At 47.2% G+C, this 15434-nt stretch overlaps 2 protein-coding genes across 2 annotated transcripts in view; one reads left to right on the top strand and one right to left on the bottom strand.

The window, feature by feature from the left end:
• Positions 1-49: 49 nt before the first annotated feature.
• Positions 50-2863, top strand: Rpl9 (ribosomal protein L9). The gene is made up of 7 exons (XM_051164793.1): positions 50-140; positions 522-568; positions 680-795; positions 1099-1194; positions 1957-2089; positions 2400-2480; positions 2736-2863. The coding sequence occupies exons 2-7, from the start codon at positions 523-525 to the stop codon at positions 2840-2842; spliced, it is 579 nt and encodes a 192-aa protein (XP_051020750.1). The 5' UTR covers positions 50-140; position 522; the 3' UTR covers positions 2843-2863.
• A 3002-nt stretch (positions 2864-5865) lies between these two features.
• The window catches only part of Klb (klotho beta), a 30195-nt gene continuing 20626 nt past the window's right edge, over positions 5866-15434 (bottom strand). Inside the window, exons 3-5 of the mRNA XM_051164906.1 lie at positions 13056-13324; positions 8531-9674; positions 5866-6437 (exon numbers count right to left, since the gene is read on the bottom strand). Coding sequence (XP_051020863.1) covers positions 6049-6437; positions 8531-9674; positions 13056-13324 — 1802 coding nt within the window. The 3' untranslated portion in view covers positions 5866-6048. The remainder of the gene's footprint in view (positions 6438-8530; positions 9675-13055; positions 13325-15434) is intronic.

Below are 15434 nucleotides of genomic sequence, written 5' to 3'. Positions count from 1 at the left end.
TGCGCGGCTCGACCAGATCGGCGAGCGGCTCGTTCGGCCTTAGACGCCGTCGCGCGCTCATGACGCAACACGCCGGGCCCCGACCGATTACAAGAGCGTGATGACGAAACACGCTCCCTTTTTGCCCCATCTACTGCGAGGTGAGGAGCCCCGGGCTGCGTTCCCCGGGAATCTGGAACCATCCTCTGTCGGGGACGCGGGCGGCGCGGACCCGGCGCCCCGAGTCCCTGTCCCCACTGTCCCCCAGCACAGCGGGCGCCCCGTGGGCTCGGTGGCGCCGGCTGGAGGTTGCCTCCCGCCCGCCCCAGCCAGCCTGCCGCCATGGCGCGCCGGGCCGGGCTCGCCTAACATCCCTGCCGAGCCCGCGCGCGCCCCTGGGCCACCCTTCGTCACCCACCCGCTTGCGTCGGTCTCCCCGGATTTCCTACCCCGCCGCTTCCGTCTGGAGCGGAAGTCCGCCCGGTGTGTGGCGTGGAGCGTGCCGCGCTCCAGCCCCCTTACCCGGCTGTTTGTCTTTTCAGAATGAAGACCATTCTCAGCAACCAGACGGTCGACATCCCGGAAAACGGTAGGCGGCGCCGCGCCTTGCCCCGACGTCCGTCCGTCCGTCCGTCCGTCTGTCTGTCTGTCTGTCTGCCGTGCCCTGGCAGCGGCCTCACGAGCTTATCCTCTCTTGCAGTCACCGTCACTCTGAAGGGGCGCACAGTCCTCGTGAAGGGCCCCCGGGGAACCCTGCGGAGGGACTTCAACCACATCAACGTAGAGCTCAGTCTTCTTGGGAAGAAAAAGAAAAGGGTAAGGACAGGCCTGCCTGGCTGGCTGGCGGGGCCGTTCCCTGGAACGGGAGGACTGGGCGCGGCAATCGCTGTAAAGCCCAGTAACTAGTGTCAACTCCCCCAATACACGACCGAACTAGTTTTTCAGACTCGGTTGTACTTTTGCTGAGGTGAACATGGTTGTGTTCTCAGGGTTTTTTTGGGGGGTGCGGGTATCGGTCCTCCCTTGTGTCCCTGGGATATTTGCAGGTGGGTTTGAATGCTCTGGTGCTAACCAGCCAGGACTGCTGAATTCTAATTCTAAGCTTTTGTTCTGTTGCAGCTGCGTGTTGACAAATGGTGGGGTAACAGAAAGGAGCTGGCCACTGTCAGAACCATCTGCAGTCACGTGCAGAACATGATCAAGGGCGTTACGCTGGTAAGCCGGCCCCTCAGGCTGCTTTCTAGCCCTTTGGAAGAGGTGTCTTTGTGTGGTGTCTATATAAGCGTTTGGGGCCCGGGATGGACTGTAGACTCATAAACTAGAGATTTCAGGTTGGGGTCGGGGCAGGAAGAGGAGTACCAGGCATCAAACCTAGGGATTTGCAGGGCAAGAGTTACAGTGGTTTTTTCCGTTTGTAGATAAACTTCAGTAGTGTAACTTAGATTACTGGTAGGTATTGTTGTATTCCCATGGATAGGGAAGAAAAAGTCTGCCTTGTATGTCATCTGGTGTCAGTGTTAGTTCCAAATCCTTTGCCCAAGATAACAGCACGATGAAGTGGTTTGGTCCATAGCCTCAGCCTGTACCCTAACTCATTGCATCTCTGGGTCGTGCGAAGGACTGGGCCTTTGATTTAGCTTGATATCTATCTGTGGCCTGCTGTTACCTGTGTCTGCAGTAACTCAGCAAACGTTCTTATGCCGAAAATTAATTGAAAGGGTGAGGTAGTAGAGTAAAGCAGAGGCTTCCTCCTGGGGATTTACTGTCTAAAGAGACCGTTGTTGCTTTGCAGTATGTGTTAACTCTGTAAGGGTTGTTGTGGGTGATGGGCAGGGTGGGCCGGACAAAGGCACCCTAGGGGATTTAGAGCTGACTGGCCCTGGGGCACACAGCCCTGGGAGAGGCTGGAGTCTCACATTCTAGGCCAGCCTGAACTGAGATTGCTCAAATTGCTCACAGCCGACTTACTTAACGCAGGGCTTCCGCTACAAGATGAGGTCTGTGTATGCTCACTTCCCCATCAACGTTGTCATCCAGGAGAATGGGTCTTTGGTTGAAATCCGAAATTTCTTGGGTGAAAAATACATCCGCAGGGTTCGCATGAGGACAGGTATGTGTGGGCTTTGGGTCCTGCTGGGCTTTCTCCTGTGCCTGGCTGGGGTGAAGGCTGCTTCAGAACTGTGTGTGTTATGGTAGATCTGGTTTGAGATTTGTTTTTCCTGGGGAGGATATGTTGTAGGGTATATCAGCTTTTGTGTGAGCTGGGGTTTGGGTTTATCACGTCTGTAATCACGGTGTGTTCAGAAGTCCAACCCTAAAATTTTAAGAGAAAGTTGATTGGTTGCTTGGAGTTTTAAGTAGAATTGTATTTTGTGGGCTCTCGTGTTAACGCTGTTGAATACACGCCTCACCTCTTTTAGGTGTTGCTTGTTCTGTCTCTCAAGCCCAGAAGGATGAGTTAATCCTGGAAGGAAATGATATTGAACTTGTTTCAAATTCAGGTGTGTATGCCTACGTGTTGTGCTGACTAATTTTATCTAAGGCTTGGGGCTGAATGCATGTCTGGTTTCTGTTTCAAAACTTCTGATCTGTTCTGTGTGATTGTATGTACTATGCGTCACACATGAATACATAGTGGGTGTTAACATGCTCTGCGTGTATGTGCTGTTCAGGGGTTGAGTCCAGTTGTTATCTGGACCTGGGTGAGGTGAGTTAGGCTAGTGAAATAATGGCCTGATATACTTCTTCCTGTGCAGCTGCTCTGATCCAGCAAGCCACAACCGTTAAAAACAAGGATATCAGGAAGTTTTTGGATGGTATCTATGTGTCTGAAAAGGGCACAGTGCAACAACCTGATGAGTAAGGCACAAGGTAGGTTCTGCAGTCGGCTCCTTTACATGGAACTTAGGCACTGAGAGTTGCTAAAGAACTTTCTGGGTTAGGGATATTGATAAAAGCTCATGTGTATTTCTTTTTACAGTTACCCAGTTCCAGCAACAAGATCCCGAATTATAAATACTATTTGGGTCTCTTTGGGGACAATAAAAGGCTTATATTGGTTTGTGTGTCCTTGAATTTTTTTTTTTTTTTTTTTTTTTTCCTAGTTACTTAGCAGAGGGGTCATCTGATAATCCTGGAACAGAACAAATTTTTCTTCATAGAAACAAGTGGGTTAAAAGAAGAGCGTTTCAGCCAGTAACTGGGTTTGTAGCCTCGGGAAAGAACCTAGAGGCTGTTGACTGGCCCGGCCATGAGACTGTGTTCTGTGGGAAGACACTGTCGGGTCTTGGTAAGGGCTGGAAAATGTAGATCACGGTGGCTTCTTTGTAGAGTGTTAACTCCAGCACTGAGGAGGATGAGGGATTGGAGGCCACTTGGGGTTCCTTTGGAGCATTGGGGTATTAGGGTGCCAGGCTTTGAGTATAGGATTCTAGACATAACAGACCTCGTGTTTTGTGTATATTTCCCACCCATGTGGTGGTGAAGAGTCAACCCAGAGTTTGAATACAAGGAAACCACTGAGCAGTATCCCAGACGTATAACTTGGTCTTCTGTGGTGGCCTCAAATTCCACCTTGCCTCCACCTACTGTGCTAGAGTTGCAGGCAAGTACCACCACACCAAGCTGTTGTCCTTAATGCTACACATGTACGTGCAATTAATTGGTATCTTTGTCACTTTGTGTTTGTGCTGGTCTATTTGAGGTGATGATCAGCCACTGGGTACAGTTGAGAGCTGAGCTCTTGCAAGAGCAGCGCGGCAGTACCCACCTCAAGCCCTAGGTGCCCCCTCCCCTTTTTTTTTTTGTAAAGACAGGATTTCTCTGCATAGTAACACTGGCTATCCACAAACTCAGATCTGCCTCCCACTGGCTGAGCTAATGGTTACGTATGTCCTCCTTCCCCAAGTGTGGCAACAAAGCATTTGGATAAGAGCTTGACATTTGGAGAACTCAGCAAGGAGTTTGTGAAGGAAGAACATGTTCTAAGCTTAGCTGATGAGGACGTGTTGAATGAGGTTGTGGTTGTGTGTGTGATGGTACATTCCTATAGCCCTTGCAGCAGAGTTGAGGCAGGAGGATGAAAAAAGTCATCCTGAGATACGTGATTAAGGCGAGCTTGGCCTATGTAGTACATGAGAGCCTGTCTTAAAAATAAAGTGATTGATATAGTTGGAAACTAACTGAACTGGGCTTGGAGGTACATGCTTATAAACCCAAAGGCAGGCAGATTTACAAAGCCTGCACAGCCAGGGCTACACAGAGAAACCCTCAGCCAAAAAAAAAAAAATTTTTTTTTCAAAGCATACTTAATCCCAGCACTCCAGTGGGGGGAGACAGTGAATCCAGAACAGCCAGAGCTGTTACAGAGAAACCATGTCTCAAAAAGTGAAAAAACTATTAAGAGCTGGGTGTGGTCGTGCATGCTTTTACCCCCAGCACTGAGTTTGAGGCCATCCTCAAAGGTGTACAAAGTTGAGTTCCAAGACAGTCAGGGGTACACAGAGAAACTTGTATTGGGGAAAAAAAAAAAAAAAGACCTGTTAAAGTTGGAGAGAGGACACCTGCGTGTGGGCTCACAGGGTCTGTAACTCCAGTTGCAGGAATCTGGTGCTTCTGGCTTCCAAGGACACAGAAGTGGTGCATATGTGCATGCGGGCTAAACACCCATACGTACTTTAAGAAGGAAAATGCTGCTAAGCAGGCAGGTTGGTGGCTGTGGGAACCAGGAATACAAAAGTGGAGCTCTGTTAGATTTGGCTAGTTTGAGCAGCTTTCTCACCACCTTTTGATGTGCTATCTCTATGGCTTTTTAAATTTAGTGCTGGTTATAAGAATTCTAACACAGTGGTGGTGCCCTTCTTTAATTCCAGAGGCCAGCCTGGACTACAGAGCGAGTTCCAGGACAGCCAGAGCTGTTACAGAGAAAACCTGTCTCAAAAACCAAGAGCAAAAAAAGCCGGGCAGTGGTGGCGCTTGCCTTTAATCCCAGTACTCCAGAGGCAGAGGCAGCCATGGCTACACAGAGAAACCCTATCCAGTAACCAAAAGAATCCTAAGTAAGCCTTAAATTTGGCATCAGTAGGCAGATCTGAAATACGATTCAAATCACATTTTTAGGATGGCTAATTACTAAGGCTCTTTATGGAAGAGCTACTTTTCTTTGACTCCTAAATTCCTGGAGAGGGTTGACAATGACTGGGTAACGTGGCTATTTACATATTGACTTGAAAGAATGTAAGTACACACTCAAATTATCCCTAGTGTTTGTGCTCAAATCAAGCATGGTTCCTTAAATATAAAAGTTGCCAAGTTGAGATTTACTTAGTGCCAGCCTTAAAAGCTAGTATGTAAAGTAAAATTAACTCATTCACACTAACATACTGGATTCATCAGCGTCACAGTGACTGGTTCCACATGGCTTTAATCTGAGCACATGGGAGGCAAAGGCAGGGGAACAGAAGTCCAGTGAGAGAGTTCACAAACTTGGACGCTTAAGAAGTACCTGGTTTTGTTTTGTTTTGCAGAAAAGCTAAGGTTGGTGTGTTTTAGATCCTGTGCTTTAGCTGTCTATGGACAAGCATGTTCTAAAGTCTGGTTGTGATTCTTCATATCTGACCCCAGCCTTGTTAGTGACAGAGTTTGTCACTAACTATCCCGTTTAAAGAATAGTTTTAGCAGAGCACGGTGATCACACCTTTAATCCTAGCAGTGAGAAGTCTGAGGTGGTGGATCTTGGCTTGATCTACAGAGCGAATTGCAGGACAGAACTACATAATTACACCGTCTCAAAAACAGCAGCAACAACAAAAAAATAGGTTTAAACTATGAAGTCTAAAACAAAATTTCACTTTTAAAAATTAATTCTTTTACCATGTCTAGTCTGAGGCAATGTTTGCGGCTAAGCCCAGAGTTACTGTCAGGGTAAACCCTTCAGCGACGTCAGTACCTGAGGGAATGGTCTGACCCACACTACAAAGGCATCGATTGTCATCACCTTGGCTACAGCTGTCTCTCAAAGTGTAAGTTACCAGTGTGTGGAACTGGAGTGACTATGACAGAGGTGATAGTTTAGCTAAGAACTCTGCTGTGTCCTTTCTTTAATGGTATGTTTTGTAAGTTCCTCGCTTTCCGAGATTTTCTTTTCTTTCGATGATGAAAAATGGTGATCAATAGCAGTAGAGCCAGAGTGGAGGTGAAGCAACAAGCAAAGAAGAGGAGCGCTTTCTTCTGCGAGAGGAAGGCGCAGATGGCGCACTCTGCATCTTCAGGACGCCCGCCGCACGCGGGGCTGCTGGTCTTAGAAGGGGAGCCACTGCTGCTGATTAACTTGCTATAAAACTGGACGGAGGACTTAGCCTTGAAGTCGGATGTGAAAAATCCAAATCTAGGCTTAGATTTCTCTTCAGTCAGTTTAAATGCATAGTAGCCTTTGATTTTGACCTTGTCAATGAGGTATGCTGGAAAGAAGAAGTAAAACATTGTTGATCACAAATGGACAATGAAATATCTTTGAATAAGAATTTAGTTTTCAGCCAGGCGTGGTGACATATGCATTTAGTCCTAGAACTCCGAGGCAGAGTTCAAGGCCAGCCTGGTCTACAAAGTGAGTCCAGGACAGCCTAGGCTAACACAGAAAGACCCTGTCTCGAAAAAACAAAACAAAACAAACAAAAAAGGAATTTAGTGTTCATTGGGGGGAAAAAAAAGGCCGTATCAGTGAGTCACGACATCATGACTCTCACTGAAGATGTTTTGGAGACAGGCCTCCTGTGTTCCAGGCTGGTCTTTAACTCCCTATCTACGCTGAAGATGACCATTAACTTCTGGTCTCCTGCCATTACCTCCACAGTGCTGAGATTACATGCTTTTGCTCCCATGCCTGGTTTAAGTGTGTTAGGGGTTTTGTTTTTTGAGGCAGGGTTTCTCTGTGTAGCCTTGGCTGATGTGGAACTCACTCTGTAGACCAGGCTGGCTTCGAACTCAGAGATCCACTTGCCTCTCCCTCTCCAGTGCTGGCATTAAAGGCGTGCGTCATTATGTCTGACTTTAGCCCTAGCCCGGGCTTTCAAGACAAATGCTCTTCCAACATTGTCCCTAGTCCTTGTTTGTTGATCCTAATCCCCACAACACTGGCTCTCAACAGTTCCTAATGTTGGGACCCCTTAATACAGCTCCTCATGTTGTGCTGAGGCCCAACTATAGTGTTGCTTTGTTGCTACTTCATAACTAATTTTGCTACTGTTATGAATCATAAATACCTGCAATCTTTTTTCCTAATTATTTTTATGTATATTGGTGTTTTGCCTGCATGTACATATGTATAGTGTGTGTGTGTGTGTGCGCGTGTGCGTGTGCGCGCGCGCCAGATCCCCTGGAACTGGAGTTACAGACAGTTGTGAGCTGCCATGTGGATGCTGGGCTGTATCTCTTCGGCCTCCACGCCTGCAGTCCTAGTGGAGACAGCAGGGCAGGAGAGCAGGAGTGTGTGGCCAAGCTAGGATATATGGATGCCCTGTCCTAATTGCACAGCTGTTTTGTGGGTCAGTGGTAGATTAGTTGCTTAGCACACATAAAGCCCTGGGTTTGAACCCCAGTACCACAAAGAAAAATGGTGGTGTGTGGACATGTAGGTCAGTGGTAGAGTGTGGTGTCTAGTACGCATGGTGTTCATTGTTAAATTCTCAGCTCCACAAAAAAAGAAAAGGTTGGGATATGGGGATGTAGCTTTAGTACAGCCAAATGGGACCTGGGTTCAACTCCCCAAACAAACAGCAAAGGTAATAATCTCAGCCCAACTGTATTACATATTATCAATTGTATCTAGGACGCTCACTGAGAATAACCCAGGATTGATGGTGCTTCTCTTGGGAAGTGAAATTTCAGCTATTGGGGGCCAGGGGTGGGGGACGGCGGCAGGAGGTGCTTTGCAAATTTTCCATAATGAATTTATGCCACTTTATAAAAGTCCAGATGTGGTGGCCTGTGTTTGTAATCCCACCACTTGGAAGGCTGAGGCAGGAGGTGCTTGTGGCCAGCCTGGGTTACTAGTTAGACCCTGTGTAAAAACATGAATGATGAAAGTAAAAAATAAAAATTCAGCCAGGCATGATGGTGTACATGCCTTTAATCCCAACATTCAGGAGGCAGAGGCAGGTGGATCCCTATGAGTTTGAGGACAGCCTGAAGACAGGACTACATAGAGACAAGGCCACAAACAAACAAGCAATACAAAAGAAAAATTTAAAATTCACCAGCCATGGTAGTGCACACCTTTAATCCCAGCACTCGGGAGGCAGAGGCAGGCGGATCGCTGAGTTTGAGGCCAGCCTGGTCCATCTACAAAGAGAGTTCTAGGACAGCCAGGGCTATTACACAGAGAAACCCTGTTTGGAAAATAATAATAATAATAAAATAAGGAGAAAATCCAATGGACAGGATTTGGGGTCAGGAGTATAAATCTGAGTCGCTGATGATCTTTGTGCCCTGGTTGTCATGGCTGTCAGTTCACGTACCTCTCCCACCTCACTGGATATGTGCGCCCAAACCTTACCCTTCAGAGCCTCCTGGACGTATTTCTCCAAGTAATACTTTCGGATCCGATCGTTTTCCAGAGCCAGATCATCGATCCCATTGGCTGTGATGTAGATGTCCTTGTCCCCGTAGTTTCTCCGGATCCACCCAAGCAGCTTGCGCATTCCCCAGGGCGTTACAGCCAGGCGGCTGGGTGAGCTTAGGCGGGTGATGTCCTGCAAGAGCTGGACGTCCCTGTCTGCAGCAGAGTGGTTGCTATTCAGCTGCCTGTGTATCACCAACCTAGTAGTAAAGTGGTTCAGCGCATAGAAGTCGATGGCGCCCTTCACCAGACTGCTCTCCTTCGGGGTGAAGTGCGGCAGGACTGAGCTGGACAGCCCTCGCTGCTTCTTGGAGGCGATGTACTCCTTCATGGCCAATGGGTAGTCGCCAGTCTTGAAGAGTGGGTCTGCAAACCAGGCTATCTCAAACTGGAGGAAGCGCTCGGCTGCCTTCCAGTGTGAGTCCACATAGGGGTTGGCAGGTTCTGCCCAGTCGGAATGTAGGGACAGCGACACAGCCCCACGCTGGACCGGCCTGTACTGCCTGTCATAGAGGTGCCAGACCTGGGCATGGGCGATCATGAGGTTGTGGGCTGCACGATAGGTGTCGTTACTCGTGCGGTTGTACATGTCACTCAGCCTGTTAGGCTCATTGATGGTGATCCAGAGCTTCACCAAGTCCCCCAGCTCCTGGAAGCACAGCCCTGCGTAGTCCTGGAAGGCCGTGGCCGTGTACGTGTTTAGCCATCCCCCACTGCTCAGAAGTGGCGTGGGGAGGCCGAGATGGGAGTGGGTTGGGTGGTACAACGTCACCATGGAGGAGATGCCCAGCTTCAGCCCTTCGCTCACCACGCACCTGTAGTACCTGAGCACTTGTCTGTTAACTTTAGACAGATTGCCAGTGGGAAGGATAGAGGTCCAGTCCAGGGCGAACTGATAGTGGGTCACTTTCATTTTGGCCAACATTTCAACTCTCTTTTTTATGCTCACATAATCTGTGCAGTGGGATGGTCTCGTTTTTAGCCTTACCCCTTCCACTCGGTGTAGCAGTCTGTTGCCAGTGGCATTCCACACATACAGGTGAGGGTCGGTAAACTGTGGGGAGGAAACCATAAACTCCGGCTGTGAAAAACAAACGCATTCAGGTAAGTCAAGTGTGGCTCCTAGCACATCCACCCCCTCAGATCAGAGGAGCCCAGCCTCACCTAGCCTGTCACTACACGATAAAACTAATGATAACTTTGTCCTTCATAATGGTCCGTCATAATGGCTGTTCTATTGGTAATGCGAGAGGAGAGGCCTTATCCTCCTAGCCCTTCAGGTCTCCAGGGAGACCAAGAGAAGCAGGGAGGGAACGGTGAAAGAAGAACATGTGTTTGAGAAAAGCCTAGGAAGCCATTTTCTAGCTCATTTGACTGAAAAACCCGGGTTCTTAGCATCTCACCACATGGTGTTTAAATGCATCAGGACCGGCTTGGTACCCTCAGTTGAAGGCAATTGTGAAGGGCGGATTCCAAGCTCTGTCATAAGATGGTGACAAAGGTAAGAACGAGGTTGTAAGCAGTCCCTGAGAACAGCACTTGCGTTCAGAGGAGGCTGGTTGACAGACGTCCCAGAAAGTGGCTGTGGGTGGTGACCCCTCGCATGAGCTGACCACAACTTTCTGCAGTCCTTGTTTGAAAAATCCAACTGAACCTTTAATCTCAGCACTCGGGAGGCAGAAGCAGGTAGACGCTGTGAGTTCGAGGCCAGCCTGGTCTACAAAGTGAGTCCAGGACAGCCAAGGCTACACAGAAAAACCAAAAACAAACAAACAAACAAACAAAAACCAACAACAACAACAGAAGAAGAAGAAAGAAAAAAGAAAAAGTCCAAGTGATAGCCCAGAGTAGTGGTGCATGTCTGTAATCTCAGCTCTTAGGAGGCTGAGGCAGGAGGACTGCTTTGAGTTTGAGGCCAGCCTGGGCTATATAGCAGAGACCCCATTTCCTGAAAAAATGAAAAGGAAGGGAAGTCCAAGAACATCACATTTTTGTGCAGTATCTGCTCCATCACGTATCTGTGAACACAATACTCCCTCCACAGGAAGAGCGTGGCGTGTTCTCTCTATGCAAGGAGCTTGAGTTGTGAGGGGGAAAGACCTTTTGATCTTTCTTGCTTTCCACCTTGGAGAGTCATGAACTTTTTTCTTTCTGTTTTTGGGGGTGAGGTGGGGTTGGGTGGGGTGGGTGTGCATGGCTCACACAGCCCAGGCTATCCTCAAACCTAGTAAGTACATGATCCTTGCTTCTCCCATCCACAGTGCCCAAGTGCTGGGACTGCAGGCATATGCCACTAAATCTGGATCAAACACGGGCCTTGTGCATGCTAGGCAGGGACTGTACCTACTAAAGTACATCCTCAGCCCCAGAGTTTCCTCTTTGACCTTGGGCTACACAACCGTGTGGGGATGGTCTTGTGTCTCCCACTTCCCAGGTGCACTTTGAGGACTAGAGAGGTGCTCTGGAAGGTGGCGTCTCAGCTGGAAACCATTGTACAAAGGTTAGGTGACAGGTTTAGTTTCAGGACAGCCAGGGCTACACAGAGGAACCCCATCTCAAAAAACCAAAAATAAAGCGAAATCAAACAGAAGACTTGAGAAAAACATTTCCACATTCAAGATTAATTAGAGCAAGGACAAATTCTGTACTTGTGTTTAAGTACTTTCCCCCATGGCAGTGAGCTTAAATGCACCAGGGAAACTGGTAGTTAACCTTTGGTAAATATTTTTCTCCTAATTGTTTTCTCATGTGTCATCTTTCATAGTCTAATTACAAAACCATATTATTGCCCATTTGCCATCTGCCAACCAGTTATCTGGAACATTAAGCCGAGAGAACATTGATTATGTGAGCATGAGGTTCATCTGTATATATGAATTACCTGAGCAGTCTTCCTGGCCTAGGCCTGCTCAGGGTTTTGAAAAATCTTTGAATTTTAAAAGAATTTGAAAACATCCCAGTATTTTTTTTTTTTTTTAAAGATGTTTACAAGAGGTAATTTTGCTGCTGGGCATAGTATCCCACGCCTTTAATCCCAGCACTTGTAGGCAAACAGGCGGATCACTGAGTTCAAGGCCAGCCTGGTCTACAAAGGGAGTCCAGGACAACCAAGGCTACACAGAAAAACCATGTCTTGAAAAACAAAACAAAACAAACAAACAGAAAAAGAGGTAATTTTGCCACAGAACAAGGCAAGATAAAACAAAATGCCTTACAGACCTGCAGAAAACAATAGCTGTAGGCAGTGCATGTGGTTGTCTGCTGAGAAAGAGCATATAAGGGTGATGCACCCGAGATGGAAAAGGACCATCTGGAGGAGGATAAGGGATGCCGTGTGGAGGTGAACATGACCAAAGTGCACTTTATACACACGTGACAAGGTGATACTGAAACACATTACTTTGTATAATTAATATATGCCAATAAAAACCAATGGATTTGGGTTGGGGAGTTTGCTTAGTGGGGCAAGCATTTGTTCAGCCCAGTGACCTGAGTTCAGTCCTTTGAACCCATAAAAGGCAGAGGGAAAGGAGTAACTCCACAAACGTACCCCTAACATCCACATGTGACATGATATGAACTACTACATATATAATTAAATGGAATAAACTTTAAAAAAACAATCACTACTCAGGGCTCAGAGATGGCACAGCAGTTAAGAGCGCCCACATGGATGCTCACAGCCATATATATTTCCAGCCCTTCAGGATCCAATGCTCTCTTCTGGCCTCTGAGCAGCAGGCGTACGGACATAGATGCAGGCAAAACATCTGTGGTGATTTAGAAGAAAACAGCCCTCATAGGCTCACAGGGAGTGGCACCATTAGGAGGTGTGGCCTTGTTGGAGGAAGCGTTTCTCAGTGTCTTCCTGCTGCCTTCAGTTCCTGATGTAGAACTCTCAGCTACCTCTCCAGCACCATGTCTACCGCCATGCTCCCCTCCATGACAATGATGGACTAAACTCTGAACTGTAAGCCAGCCCAGTTAAATGTTTTCCTTTATAAGAGTTGCCGTGGTCCAGGTGGATCTCTGTGAGTTCAAGGCCAGCGTAGTCTACATAGTGAGTCCAGAACAGCCAGGGCTATACAGAGAAGCTGTGTCTCAAAAGAGCAAAAAACAAAAACAAAAAAGTTGCCATGGTCATAGTGTTTCTTCGTATCAATACAACAGTGACTAAGACAATCTTCATACACACAGCACTTGTAAAAACATGTTATATGGGGCTGGAGAGATGGCTCAGAGGTTAAGGACACTGACTGCTCTCCCAGAGGTCCTGAGTTCAATTCCCAGAAACCATATGGTGGCTCACAACCATCTATAATGTGATTTGATGCTCTGTTCTGGCCTGCAGGTATACATGCAGACAGAGCATTGTATACGCAATAAATAAATAATTAATTTAAAAAACCACATTGTATACTATCTCCCCTAGTATGTGCTGAATTTAGAAGTGGCCACTTACCTTAAGAACAGACTCTGTGACTCCCCAGGAGAAGTCACAGGGGAACTGGCCCTGCATGTCTGGTGTGGACTCTTTCAAAGGGAAACCATTTTCTTGTATGATCTGTTTGTAGTAATGTGCCGAGGACTTGGGATTCCTTTCTTTCTGCTCACTATTAAAATCCACATAAAATAGTCCTCGGCGAGTAGTGTAAGCATCCTGCCATTCAAAGCCATCCAGGAGAGTCCAGGCCGTATACCCAAACACTTGTATTTCGTCAAACTTGATTGCTGCATGGAGGAAAGGAAGCAGAGATTTTTCAGAAGGCTAAACATTCTAGTTCATTAGTGATGTGCCAAATCACAGCACATTACAAAAGTAAGGCTTTTCCTAAGTCAGGCCTTTGTTGTTGTTGTTATTTTTTGTTTTTTGTCTTTTGAGACAGGATTCCTCTGTGTAGCCTTGGCTGTCCTGGACTCACTTTGTAGACCAGGCTGGGCCTTGAACTCACAGTGATCTGCCTGCCTCTGCCTCCTGAGTGCTGGGATTAAAGGTGTGCGCCACCACGCCTGGCCAGATCTTTTAAATAAAACCAGAAATTGGGGGCTGGTAAGATGGCTCAGCAGTTAAGAACACTGACTGCTCTTCCAAAGGACTTGGGTTCAGTTCCCAGCAACCATATGGCAGCTCACAACTGTCTGTAACTCCAAGATCTGACACCCTCACACAGAAATACATGCAGGCAAAACACCAATGCACATAAAATACAAATAAATAATAATAATTAAAAACCCAGAAATTGTTGGTTTGGGACCAGCAAAATGACTACACCAGTAAAGGCACCTGCTACAAATCTTGACAACTTGAGTCAGAGACCTGCATGGTAGGAGGGAACCAAGTCCTGAAAGTTGTGCTCTGACTTTCACATGCACCCCTATACTCAAAACAAACAAATGGTATGCACTCCCTACACCAGTGAATGAGTTCGAGGCCAGCCTGGTCTACAAAGTGAGTCCAGGACAGCCAAGGCTACATAGAGAAACCCTATCTCAAAAACAACAACAAAACAAAAGCAAATTCCTGATAGTTAATTTTTTAAATCACATTGTTTAGTAGGCTGTGATGATAATGATGGGTGGTACACGCCTTTAATCTCAACACTCAGGAAGCAGAGGGAGGCCCATCTCTGAGTTCAAGGTTGGCTTGGTCTACATACATACTGTGTTCCAGGCTAGCCAGAGTTAGGTAGTGTGACTCTCAAGTTTCAAAAAAGGTGATATTTAGTTTGCAAATTTGGGGCCTGGGGCATGGCAATTTCAGAGCCTTTTGGGATATAGATGTTGACGAGTGACCTAGAGTTTCTCTCTGAGTTTGGGCTGCTTCCTGTTTGTGCACAACTGTCCATCCTGTGGAATTGTCCTTCAGGGACCGGAGTACTCCAGCTTTCAGAACGAAGGTCAGCAAATGTAGAAGGGACAGAAAGCAGAGTGGTGGTGTGAGAAGCAGCTGGGCTGAAGGGCAGCAGGCTCAAGGCCAGGTCCTGCGGTGTCCCTGGGCGGGAGCTCTTGGGTAAGTGTTGGAATCTCAGTTACCTCATTTGCAAACAGAAAATTTTGGAAAAGATGCTAAGGACTTTTTCAGCTTTAAAACTCTGGCTGGGAACTAGGTGTGATGGTGCAGGCCTTTGATCCCAGCACTCTGGAGGCAGAGGCTGGCAGATCTCTGTGAGTTCGAGGCCAGCCTGGTCTACAGAGTGAGTTCCAGGACAGCTAGAGTTGTTACACAGAGAAACTCTGTCTCTAAAAACAAAACAGAACAAAACAAAAAGAGAGAGAGAATCTCTGTGAGAGCAGACAATGCTCTTAAACTTCTGAACCATCTCCTCAGCCCCCCTTGAATCTTCTTTCTTAAAAACTTTCATTTCTCTCACAGAAATGCCTCATTTCTGCATTTTGGGGATTTACCAATTGAGATCGTTTTTCTTTTTTTCCAAGACAGAGTTTCTCTGTGTAGCCTTGGCCGTCCTAGACTCACTTTGTAGACCAGGCTGGTCTGGAACTCACAGTGATCCGCCTGCCTCTGCCTCCCGAGTGCTGGGATTAAAGGCATGCGCCACCATGCCCGGTGAGATTTTTTTTGTTTGTTTGTTTGTTTTGTTTTTTGAGACAGGGTTTCTCTGTGTAGCCTTGGCCATCCTGGACTCACTTTGTAGACCAGGCTGGCCTCAAACTCACAGTGATCCGCCTGCCTCTGCCTCCCGAGTGCTGGGATTAAAGGCATGCGCCACCATGCCCGGCCGAGATTGTTTTTTTAAAAGGTAGAATTTTTTGTTTTGTTTTGTTTTAGCAGAAAGGTAGAAAACTATGGCAAGAGATTCTAAAAAGACAAATGTATTTCTGC

This window comes from Acomys russatus, chromosome 22 (genome assembly GCF_903995435.1).
Source record: "Acomys russatus chromosome 22, mAcoRus1.1, whole genome shotgun sequence".
Taxonomy (NCBI): Eukaryota; Metazoa; Chordata; class Mammalia; order Rodentia; family Muridae; genus Acomys; species Acomys russatus.
This window is presented reverse-complemented; position numbering and strand designations above follow the sequence as displayed.

Coding starts and splice junctions, on each gene's coding strand:
- Rpl9 (XM_051164793.1), top strand. CDS start 523: ATGAAGACCATTCTCAGCAACCAGACGGTCGACATCCCGGAAAACG. Junction 796..1,098: donor TTGGGAAGAAAAAGAAAAGG/GTAAGGACAGGC, acceptor GTTCTGTTGCAG/CTGCGTGTTGACAAATGGTG. Junction 2,090..2,399: donor CAGGGTTCGCATGAGGACAG/GTATGTGTGGGC, acceptor CACCTCTTTTAG/GTGTTGCTTGTTCTGTCTCT.